The sequence below is a fragment of the Amphibalanus amphitrite genome, unplaced genomic scaffold (genome assembly GCF_019059575.1).
Source record: "Amphibalanus amphitrite isolate SeventyFive unplaced genomic scaffold, NRLGWU_Aamphi_draft 000087F_arrow, whole genome shotgun sequence".
Classification (NCBI taxonomy): domain Eukaryota; kingdom Metazoa; phylum Arthropoda; class Thecostraca; order Balanomorpha; family Balanidae; genus Amphibalanus; species Amphibalanus amphitrite.
In genome coordinates, this window is record NW_024881583.1 from 775,981 (window position 1) to 787,809 (window position 11,829).

The following is an 11,829-nucleotide window of genomic DNA, read 5'->3' on the forward strand; positions in this document are numbered from 1 at the left end:
TGAAAGCGCTGATTATAGTGCAGACTGGTGATCATTGCGCAATATGCTTACTATACACGCTCCAGGTGAGTGAATCTAGAAGGTTTTCGGCTTTTCTAGATTATCTTTTGTCTGCGATTTCTCTCGGGAATTAAAAGCTACCGACAGCTGACGTGCCTCTGTGATGCGTCGTTTTGCGTCACTTCTGTGACGTGTTGTGAAGATGTGGGGTCCTCGTTCGTTATCATAAGAAGGGACGCCGGTGAAAACAGGGCGCCGGAGGGCATATTAGTCACGTGACATTTGGAAGTTCTCCCCCTTCATGGGCCTTCTACACGTAAAACATCACGTGTGAATTTCACGAACCTTGATCAAATCGCCCTAGGCGCCCTGTTTTCACCGTCGTCCATAAGAAGGGCTATAATTTGGATATAATTGCCTGTTCGTGTTGTTTGATACAGTAGATCCCGTAGAAACTTGTAAAGTCTTTGATACTTTAGTTAAGGAAAAGCAAGATGAACCCTGATCGCTTCATCAAGGGCTTGTCCGGGCACCTGTGAGTATTGGTACCATTACCTAGTCTACCAGTCTAGACTGAAACTTGTTTGAATATTTTGTTATATTGTTAGTGGAAGGCCTCCATAGTATAACTTCTTTTTCTATTAATCATGATTCATGATAGTCGGTGAATATGTTGATTAGAATGTAGCAAAATATCGACCAATTTCAGGAGATATGTAGGTATTAGTCACAGCCCATAGAAGTCTGGGTAGGTACTCTCAGTATTGGTAGAGCAGACGTCACACGAAGGTTTTCCAACCAAGGAGAGGCGCTATACCCGCAGGTGCTTCTTTCTAACAAAACCTAAACAAACCTAACCTAACCTGACCTACCCTAACCTACAACCTACAACCTACAAACCTACAACCTAAAAACATACTACCTACAACCTACAAACCTACCCTACAACCTACAAACCTACAGCACCTCTCCTCAGTTGGAAAAACTTCTCTACTAATGCCAGTACTCTCTTAGCAGGTGTCGCCCTTGCTGCCATACCTATGTCTCAGGTGTGCCGCAATTGTCTTTTCACAGTTAAATATATAACAAAACAATATAACCTGACCTAACCCTACGGCCTACCTACAACCTACCTAACTAGATATGGCAGCAAGGGCGACGTCTGCTAAGAGAATACCGAAGTATGCAGTGGCAACTCCAACTCCAGGCATTAGCATTGCCAGGGGAAAGGAGTTTTCCTGGTGAAGCAGGATGATTGTATGTGATAACACCTTTTTTTAGACATCATTCACAGTTAGGACTATCCATTTAAGTCTTAATTGAACAGTGTTCAGCAGTGTTTAGCTCATTAGCAGTGACTGAATAACTAATAAGTATTGCTCAAAGACTGATCATAGGCTCATAGGACCCTGTTAACTATAATTCACTTGAATTTGCTTCTGTTTATAAACATCTGATGAAATCTACCATCAAAGAAATCCCTGGGACATGTTAACAGCTTTAGAGTTTTCCTTCTAAAATATAGCCACAAGTTTGTCAAGAGCTGCAGGGCTGGTAGTCTTCTGTTAAGGAATAATTGTTTTCAAAATTATTTGTTTCGCCCATATTCATTCTTACACAGATCTCTCACCATGCAGGGAGCCACCAGTCCGGAAGCACCTGAAGAATGTGTACTCTGCGGTGTCGATCTCGACTCTGCTGGCGGGCGCCGGCAGCGCCGTCCACCTGTACACGGGCCTGCTGTCCGGTGGCCTGCTGTCGGCGCTCGCCTCGCTCGGCTTCATGGGGGCACTCATGTTCACCCCGGACGACGGCAAGAACACGGCCAAGAGGCTTGGGCTGCTCGGCGGCTTTGCCTTCTGCACAGGCGAGTCCTTTTCTCGGAGTTTCTGGGGGTTTTGGCGGTGGCGTCTGGTGTGACGAGCTGGCTAAATGATGCCACCAGGCTCAGCCTCTTCGAGGGTTTTTAGATATTTGTTCCGGACGTGTTTCTGCTTATTTCATATTTGTGTTTAGTTTTTATCTTCAGGTTAGTTTCCTCCAAAGGAGCGTATATAGCGAGGCGTATACGTCCGTCGTTCATTGGAACCGATTTTGTTTGTTGAAGTATTTTGCTATGCGATACACAGCATTTTCGGTGCACCGTCTGAAATGGACGGTGCAACTGCAAATTGAGTACGTGTTGCGTCAATTTATCATGAAAAACTTTTGGAAACGTTTATTCATTTTACGCTGGCTTACGAGACGTTTGTTTTACGCTGTTTCTAATAGTTAAAAGGGGAATATAAGTGTGTTAAGGTTGGCTGAACAAACGTTTATTTATTTTACGCCTTTTCTCATAGTTTGAGGGAGTGGGCCGGATGTAAGCTGTATGCCTTAGTGGGCTTTGGTCTTATTTGATGGACGGCAAAATGAAGGTTAGACTCGTAATGACAGCAGCAGAGCTGTACTCATTTGGGGAAAGTTAGCAAATTGCTAGCGCCGCTCTGCGTGAACACCTATAGCAGCTATCCCTTCCTCTACCCGTTGCATAGATTCTCCTTCAGACAGAGGCGTTGGGCCGCCGCCGGCCCGCCGCCCACCCCTGCCCCGTCGGTCCAAAGTCTGATTCACCGGGCCTCTTCACTGAGTCTGAGCCTCTTCCGATGGTAAACATTAGGTAATTCCCCCGGCCGGGACCGGTGACCTGGCTCTCTCGAACGTTCCCCGGACTTCGCCGTGTGACGGGGCTGTTGATGTTGGACTCGGTATTATGCGACGCCGGCTGAGCTACAAGTGCCCCGGCCCCGAGCGGACGCGGAACGTTGTGCCGCGCTAGCCGCTCTGACGTCACACCACACCTCGGGCGGCCGGTTGCATCAGGCACAGGGCTCCCGCTGCGGCCCCGTCCACGTGTCACTGAGCTCTGCCCCTCCCCCCGCTCACCGGTCCCTATCTGGCCGTGAACAGTCAGCTGCCGCCTGCCGGGCAGGCACGGTGGCGAGACTAGACCGACAGGGGACGCCTGGCCCCGGCGCATGGGCCATAAAATGAGGCGCCCATTTAGCCGAGCGCATTTGGTTCAATGGAAGTTTATAGTGACCATCCCACCTTAACCCTCGCCGGCCGAGGGGGTGGGGGTGGGTGCCGCCCCCCCCCCCATAGGTTTTTTCGCGATAGCTCCGAACACGCTGGCGATAGAGAGCTGAAACTTGGCATATCTGATCTTTGATTCAAGCCGGATCTTTTGACACCAACCGCATTTTCGGGTCAGGTCAGGTCACTGACCTATGACGTCATAAGTGAACCTCTGCACGGTCCTCAGATGTCGCAACTTCGCAACGCCCTCACTGCCAGAGGAGCTTTCACAGGGAAATGAAACTTGCAGGATAAGTCAATGGGGAAAAATGAAATTGCTATTCTGGCGCCGGGAACGATCTCCAACTATCACAAGCACACAGAATCGTGATTTGATGCATTCCTTGCAAGGTTAGATGCGTCACTTTTGCAATGTTGACCTTGCGTGACGTCATTTATGACGTCATCAAGGTCATATTAGTTTTTCGTCAATAACTCCCGATCAAATTGAGCTAGCGAGTCGGGAAAGTCACCAATGGGCTCAGAAAGGCCTGCCGAATCGAATGATATGCGACACGACCTCTTTCGTCGAACTCGTGACCAGGGGGCGCTGACCTGACCGTGACCTGAGGTCAACACCCTAAGTTGACCTGACCCAAACAAAAAGTATGTCATGCGACGCGCCTGAGCGAGGCGAACACGATGCTGCCAAAATCGCGGCTCTGCGGCCTTTTTTTTGCGAAGTTATTCACCAAAAACTGAACCGTATCTTGGGGCACTTGACCTGACCTCAGAGGTCACCGGTTGACCTAGGATCTTAAAATCGGGTACTAATCTCTGCGTCTCATAACGGCGCACGCGCTCGTTTTTTCCGCGACGCGCTAGCTCCACCAAGGGCGAAACGGCGAGGGGGGTCGTACCCGCCCCCCCCCCCCCTCGGCCGATGCGTATGCAGAAAACCAATAGGTCCGGCGAGGGTTAACATTAGTTTTGAGTTGAGATAGCCAAAATGGGGTCCCGGGCTTGCACTTACCGGTTTGAGCACTCACAAGATCGAGAAATGCCTCAAATCGAAAATATATCATTTCAAAGTTGCAGCACTTGGATTCAGAGGGGCTAATGCATTAGAATGCCCCCTCTGAATGTGTGACGTGAGTGCAGATCTAACGATTTTAATTCTTTTACTAAAACGTTTGGTAGCACGCGGTGGTATATGCTGCTTTGCGCGGAACAAGTGCCGCACTTTCAAACAAAGTCGCCAGGAACAGCGGAGATCCCAAAAAGTAAACAAAAGGAAAAGTCCAATATCTTGAAAACCGGTGAATGTTTTTCGATGAACTTTGATGAATATTCGTTTTCGCTCTTTCTGAACCGAGCGACATCACTTTCATGCCAATTCATTAGCTTTTTGAAGGTGGGAGGGTCCCTTTAATGGGGTAAATTAGTTTTGATTAGACGTGATATTCTTGCTCTTCGCAAAATGGTGACGAAACATTACAGTCAACCAGCCAGATAATGAGTAATTGTTTCGCACTTTTTTGTCATGATGATTACGGTTGCCTTATCAGACAAGAGTCGCAGGTCGTAGGCCCACTTGTTTTGTTCGATAAAATACATTACTTATCGATCGATCGAACTATATTTTCTTAATATCTTGTGATAATCATAGCGGTGAGATCACTTCACGTGATGTGGGGCCTGGCCTGACCGGATCGTGCATGGCCTATGAACGGGTTGGGATATATTTCTCCTGCGGCTATCTGACTGACCTGACCGGCGGACCTTGCCGCCAGGTCTGGGTTTGGGCCCGCTGCTGGAGCTCTCGCTGTTCATCAACACCTCGCTGGTGACGACCGCCTTCCTGCTGAGCAGCGCCATCTTCGTCAGCTTCTCGCTGGCGGCGCTGTACACGCAGCGCGCCCAGTTCCTCTTCCTTGGCGGCATCCTCGGCTCGGCGCTCTCCACCATGATGCTGCTGTCGCTGGCCAACCTGTTCTTCAGGTCCCGCCTCATCTTCCAGGTGAGTCCCCGGAACGTCAGATCTTGTGTCGGGCGCGGTAGGAGGGCCGGTTACGCCGATACACCATTCACCATGTGGCATCTGAGGCAGTTGCTCTTGGATGAAGCACGGAAAATTGCGCGAATCATGTGCGGGGGTAGTTTTTGGTGAATAGCCGTACGACTTTGTGTGTAAATAAATCTATTGTTTACAGGTTATTGTTCCTATGCATTAGGTTTGGTTTTTAATGACCATACTTTCTGTGTGCAGGGTGCTATCATGGTATATAACGTTGCAAAAATTTGTCGCAATACCGCTGTTTGTTCGCTTGTCAAGCCGTTGAAATCTCGCCATAGTTGGCGGTCATCCCGTGTTCGTTGCCGGCTGTCCGTTGCCCGTTGCCTGCCCGTGTCGCGGTGAATTTATCTCTGGCTCATGTCCCGTTCATCTCTGACCGACCCCTCCCTGTGTGCTCACAGCTGGAGCTGTACGGCGGCCTGGTGCTCTTCTGCGGCTTCATCCTGTACGACACGCAGCTGATCATCGAGCGCCGCCGCCGCGGCGACAAGGACTACGTCTGGCACTCGCTGATGCTGTTTGTCGACTTTGTGGACGTGTTCCGCCACGTCCTGGTCATCCTCATGCAGAAGGAGGTGAGTCGGGATCCGCCGCTTAGCGGAGTTCTGTCTGGGCTTCGTTGGTAGTTTGATGTGATATGCCTTTGAAGAAGTACAGTTTACTGATTGAAAGGCCCCAATAAGTACAATTCATAAGTCAATTCGCAAGTATGAAGTGCAATCAATTGTAATTTTAGCGCGTTATTAAATGCTCGTAAGACTAACGAGGAAAATCATTTCCTCAGGAGCGTAACAAAAAGAAGAACTGAGCTGTCAGATCCGAGGCATCTGGGCCGTGCCCGCGGTCAAATGGCTCACGACCGCGGTGAACCCTGCGAGTGACGGAGAGCAGAGCAGAGCTTTTAACCCATTGGCCGCGTGTGTCAGTTCCATCGGGATGGCCAGAAAAAGAACCGAATCGGTGTTCGTCGCGCATAAAGGAATGTTGAATGGTTGGTGTTACTTGTAAGCCACCCGGTATCGGTCCGCGTGTTCTCTGGCAAATTTTGAGGAACATTCCGTGTTGTTTGTTTCATTATCAAGGTAAATTAATTGCTAGCATGTATCGAATAATAAAGCTGTTGGATCTAATTTGCGTGCGCGGTGAGTTATGTTATATTCGGCGTGTTCACGAGCACTTAGATTGATAACCGGTGGCTCACGCGGTGTGCTGTGTCTATTAATAATCCCCGGGATATTCGACTGAAATATGGATGTTGCGAAGCCGTTTGGTAGGGGCTCCTAACACACAGACTAGACTCGTGTGAGTGCGGGTTGGTGTCACATCTGCTATTCGTGCGTTGCTTTCTGGACTACAGGTGATCGCTTTGCGCCCGGAAAGGTTCCCCTCCTCCTCATTGGCCGTGACATAAGAACACCCAACCGGATTGTTGTCTGTTTCAAATTTTGCGTCCGAAGGCATCACGTCGTGGGCGACATTTTTTCGGTGTTGAAAGATGTTCGGTGGTATTTCAGTGTTTCTGTGTATTATGTCCGTTCAATGGCAGGTTGCGTCTAATTGATGCATAGTCATAGCGGACTTAATTGTTTAGGCCTTGCATATCATGCGATTTTTAATTTTAAGCCCCATCGCTGATGTAAAATTTAACGTTACTGAGAACGGTCTGGTTGTAGAATTGATTTCCATCTGTGTGTTCGGCAAATGAATCAACGTGGCAGTTGTAGAAATCGATGTTTTGGCTACTGATATCAACCCGGGAGTCTGATTCAGAGAAAAAATAAATTTTCGTTCGGTATTACTGGTTTTTGTTTGGTGGTCGCCGATCTACGAAGCGTTCCGTCTCGAAGACCTCAAAGCCATTTGGAGCACGCCCGCGCTGGGTGTGACTTGTGCCGGTGCGTGTGTGCTTTGCCGTCGGCGCGCCAATTATGAATAGTTGATGGAATGTCTGGTTAGTAGCATTAATCGGCTTTGCAGCCTTGCCACGTGCTGACCTTTCAAATGGCTGATGACCTTGCTATATAAAGGATGTATTTTGTGACGAAAAGACTTGATCAGGTGCCCTGTATTAGCATTTAGCAAGATATGAATTATGAATGAATACCGAATACCTACCAACATCTTGCCGCTAATATCTAGAGTAGAGCCAATATCACGATAAGCGCCGTTTCACAGTTCGGTACATATGATTTGGCAGATGCCATGGCGCCATGTATGGGTTTTTTGATGTTGTTCACTTATATGGCCACTTGATTTAGTGTAAAAACAACTCGTTTCTAGGGCTTCGATGGCTTTAATTGTCGTCATTCGTTGAAAATGTCCGTATTCCGTACTTGGTGAAGCAGCTTGCCAATGCCATATTTTATTTTCCGTTACCTTACTGAGTTTTTAAATATACGCACGTCGCACAAATTAACTGAATGCGTAATGTTTCAAAATATACGATATCAAAGAAATAACTCTGCCACAGCATATTTTCCTACGAACAAATATTTTCCCGTCAATCTTACCCCTTGGAAGCTAAGGTGCTATGAAAATAGATTTTTTTTACCAAACGGTGCGTTATTGATGCAGCGTATCTTTTGAAGATTCTGAAGAAGCTCGTGATATATTCGTTTATTTGTTACGTTTTTTATGGCCTATATGCACTTTGACAGGACGTTACGTTCTTTGACACATCGATGCTGATGCTTCCATTTTGGAAACAGTGCATAACTTAGGCACGTGTTCGGTGCCCTGTCGCAATGAAAATCAAATGACAAATTTTAAAAGCAATCGAGGATGACTGAGGCAAGAAGCAAGCGGAGCAAATGAAGCGAGAATCCAACTGAATCCAGCAAGAGCCGGACAACTGACGTCGATGAAAAGGAGAAAGATAGCGCCATTTATTCAGACAGAAAGCTGAATAAATCGTGCTTCATTGCATGAGGTGCTGATGATGTCCGGTTTGACCTGATAAGTCGTTATATGCGACCAAGTCTCCAGCCATGCCAGTGGTTTACGTGCCGACGAATCTGCCACGCGATACGGCGCTACTATCGCGTGACAAATGGAACTCCATCCGCGGCCACCTGACCAGGCAGCAGGAGGAGGAAGCACGACGGCAGAAATTGCGGGAGGCCGCACAGCATCGACAGGCTGTCTCCAAACAGATGAAAGATGACTGGCCCAACACATTGGCGAAACTCCACGCAAAAAGGCTTCAAGACAGAGAGGATCGTTTACGAAAGAAAGAGGAAGATCAGCTCGCCATTGACGCGGAGGAAGCAAAAATACAGGCCGTCTTGAGAAAGCAGAAGCTAGACGCCGCCAGGGAGATGCTGTTCCACAATGAAGAACGAGTTCGTAACTTAGACGGTGCGCTGCTGCTCTCTGAGGTTTTGAAGGAACGCGACGAGCAGGTGGCGCTGAAAGCCGAGATGAAGAAGCGGGAGGACGAGCGGGAGCGTCAGTGGCAGAAGCACCTTCACTTTGACTGGGCGCGGCAGGCAGAGATCGAGGCGCAGCAGCAGAGAGATCGCCGCGCCGCCATGCAGCGCTCCAACGCCAAGGAGATTGAGGTCGCATTTGCGGTTAAGGAAGAAGCCAAGAAGAAGGAGTTGGAATATGCTGAACAGGTCCGGGAAGCCACTCGGCAGTACGAACACGAACTGCAACTTGAAAAGGAGGAAGAGTACGAAAAAAGACAGCAGATGAAAAAAGAAGCGAACGAATACGCACGAACCCAACGAGCATTTGAGCTTCTCAAGCAGAAGAGGGAAGAGGAGGAAAATGTCGAAACTCGCATATACAGTTTGGGAAAGCTGGAAATGGCTCGACAAATCAAGCAAACACGGGACGAGATATTGGACCGCAGTAGGCGGCGCAGCGAAGTCGCCTGCGCCCTTCTGGAGCGTCAGCTGATGGCGAAACAGTCGGACGAGGACGCGCGCATCGCCGCCGCCGTGGCCGAAAAGCGCGCCAAGGACGACGCTCTGGAGGCGGAGAAGGCGGCCGCGCGCGCCGACATGGTGGAGACGATTCGGCAGCACCGGTCGGCCGAGCTGCGCCGCTACCGCGAGCAGCAGGAGGAGGCCGACCGGCAGCGACACCTGGAGCGCCGCCTGCAGGACGAGCGCACGGCCGCAATGGCCTCCGAGCTGCGCGACCGTCACCGGGACCTGATCGACCAGCGCGCGCGCAATCGGCGCGACTGGCGCGAGCAGGTGGACGAGACGGAGGCCAAGCGGCTGGTGGAGAAAGAAGAGGAGTACGCCGAGGTGAGGGCGCTGAAACGCACCCAGCGGAAGGAGCAGAAGCAGTTTGACGAGTATGTGAGGTCGGAGCTGGAGAGGCTGGAGAAGGACGGCAGGAACACGTTCCCGCTGCGGGTGGCGGCGCGCGCCTCGGCTCCCGGCTTTCTGCGCCACTCGACCGACTGGTCCTCGGAGGGAATCCGACCCTACTGAGCGGCTCCGGCAGTGGGACGGGTCCTTGGCCGCCGCAGGCTCCCGCTGTCTTCGTCAGAGCCACCTTTCGGCACTCGGTGGGTGTTGTTGGTTCTCCTAGGAAAAATACTACAGCAATAAAATGTAACGCTTATTCATTCGTCTAATGCTAACGTTTAAATCGTTTGGAGATAAGCGCTGGTTCTTTACCATGTCGTCCTTGATCTCAACATAAGTTTGATGCTCCAACATTTAATTCGTGCTGTCAGTTTTGGTTGTTTGCTTAACAACAGACAGGTAATAAAAATCGATGCATTTCTGTCTCCCTGGAAAGCAAGTAATGCCTCAGCGCTCTGCGCGGCTCGGTTCTTGGTCATTATAAGCAATGGTGGGTTGTTGCTTTGAGTGACTGCAGGCATCCACTCCACATGTCAAGCGTTTTGCCACGGTACCTATTTACTATACTCAACCAACAAAAAAAAACACACACACACACACACACAAATAAGGAGCCAAGGTAACCATACAGAATTAGTTAACTTTGTCCTTGTGAAGGGAGCGGGTCCAAGCGACGGGCTATTAGCCGACAGCGCCGACAGCGGTTATTCTTCGATTCTGCATATCGGCATTAAAATTACACCGAATGAATAATTTAAATCGCTTCATTACACAATACCTACATTATACACATTCTTCCCTGTCCAGCTTCAAACAGTGAGAAAGTGGAAAGTTTGGCACCGGGGCACCGTGCCCCCTTTGATTTTGACATTTTAACATTAGCCCTATGGGCGTTGCATGGAAAGAATGGGACCAAAAGTCGGCAGTGCCCCCCTCCCCCTTAGTTGAAGGTGTTCCGCCGCCACTGTTTATACGCTTCTTCATCCTCAAGATAGCCGTAACGCGCCTGCGCCGCACGCCGGCTCCGGCTGCCGGTAGGTAGGCTGTGCCGCAATACCGTCGAACGCCTGCAGGTAGACTGTACCGCATCACACGGCGGCGGACGGCGCAGTCTACATACAGGCAAACTGAGCGCCGCGGCGTCTTGGGCGCATCCGTTCGACCGTTCCGACTCTAAGGAGCAGTGCTTCCCGGATGCTGTGTCCTTGTGCTGCTCCTCATACGGAGCATGTTGCTGATAATGGTTGTTTCACCATGTCTTATTTCATATTCTCTTCCTGTTGCACGTAGAGATAGAGAGGCATCTCATTCTCTGGCGAGACCCGACATTGATGTTCAACGTTTGCTGAAGTGTTGTTGATTTTTCAAAAATTTGATAATGTTAACGGTGCACATTTGATTCTCCACGTTTTGAATGTTTTGCCTTACGAAATAATGCACCAGCAGAGCAAAGGTATTCTCAGGCCTACTGTTCTTCTGGCAAAAGCTCACAACTTGCTGAAATTTGAATGCGATTTATGATAGTTACCTACATTGCGGTTAATCGTGCGTCCATTGTCCACATGCCTTTGCCTTACGAAATAATGCACCAGAACATAGGTATTCTCAGGCCTATCTTTCTTCTGGCAAAAGCTCACAACTTGCTGAAATTTGAATGCGATTTATGATAGTTACCTACATTGCGGTTAATCGTGCGTCCATTGTCCACATGCCTAACTATCTGACATTGCCGAATCGTTGATGATTCGGCAACTTATCTTCCGTCGCGGCCTACACGGTACGACCACGGGAGCCGCTGAACAGTACACATCCGGCTCGGAGCAGTGAGTGCCGCGGCCGCCTTTGTGTTGATGCGGCGTCGCCAGGTCGTCGGTCGCGACCAGGTGGGGTCAGTCTACGTCATTGAGGCCGGTCAATGAGCAATGAGGGGTTGATGGGGGGGGGGGGCACCAACTGTTGTGCACGGCTCACGCCAAGGCCACGGCTGCACCGCCGGCGGCGGCAGCGGCGGCGGCGGCCGTGGCATCCATACTTCATTGGCGGGCAAACCGTCAATAGCGACACCTGCCAGCGATCGGACTCGCGGGGGGGGGGATGCGTCGGCGCACTGTTCGGTGGCTCCTTCCTGCAGGAGGTGTCGGGAGACAGTGTCGGCTAGTCGGTGGAGCCCATCGGGGCGACGGGGCGCCGCCCCGGCGGGCAACAATCAGCAGTGGAACAACAGGTCGCCTACCAGCAGTGACCACTGATCGTCCAACATCGGTGATCGCTGAATGTCCAACATCGGCGATCGCTGATCGTCAAACATCAGCGGTGACTACAATTGGCTATCACCAGTGATTGCTGATCATTGCAGCGCCTGCAGTGATA

The 11,829-nt window shown here is 50.1% G+C and overlaps 2 protein-coding genes across 3 annotated transcripts; both read left to right on the forward strand.

Annotated features, from left to right (window-relative positions):
* The first annotated feature begins 145 nt into the window (after positions 1-145).
* On the forward strand, positions 146-6,929 carry LOC122379939 (bax inhibitor 1-like). 2 transcript variants are annotated; one of them, XM_043362615.1, is made up of 6 exons: positions 146-204; positions 365-535; positions 1,638-1,867; positions 4,851-5,077; positions 5,536-5,709; positions 5,919-6,929. In XM_043362615.1, the coding sequence occupies exons 2-6, from the start codon at positions 495-497 to the stop codon at positions 5,940-5,942; spliced, it is 696 nt and encodes a 231-aa protein (XP_043218550.1). In that variant the 5' UTR covers positions 146-204; positions 365-494; the 3' UTR covers positions 5,943-6,929. The 2 variants fall into 2 exon arrangements, with proteins under 2 accessions (XP_043218550.1, XP_043218551.1); XM_043362616.1 differs by having other exon boundaries at positions 178-215.
* Positions 6,930-7,825: 896 nt separating this feature from the next.
* Positions 7,826-9,884, forward strand: LOC122379940 (coiled-coil domain-containing protein 173-like). The gene has a single exon (XM_043362617.1). The coding sequence runs from the start codon at positions 8,122-8,124 to the stop codon at positions 9,580-9,582; it is 1,461 nt and encodes a 486-aa protein (XP_043218552.1). The 5' UTR covers positions 7,826-8,121; the 3' UTR covers positions 9,583-9,884.
* The last annotated feature ends 1,945 nt before the right edge of the window (positions 9,885-11,829 follow it).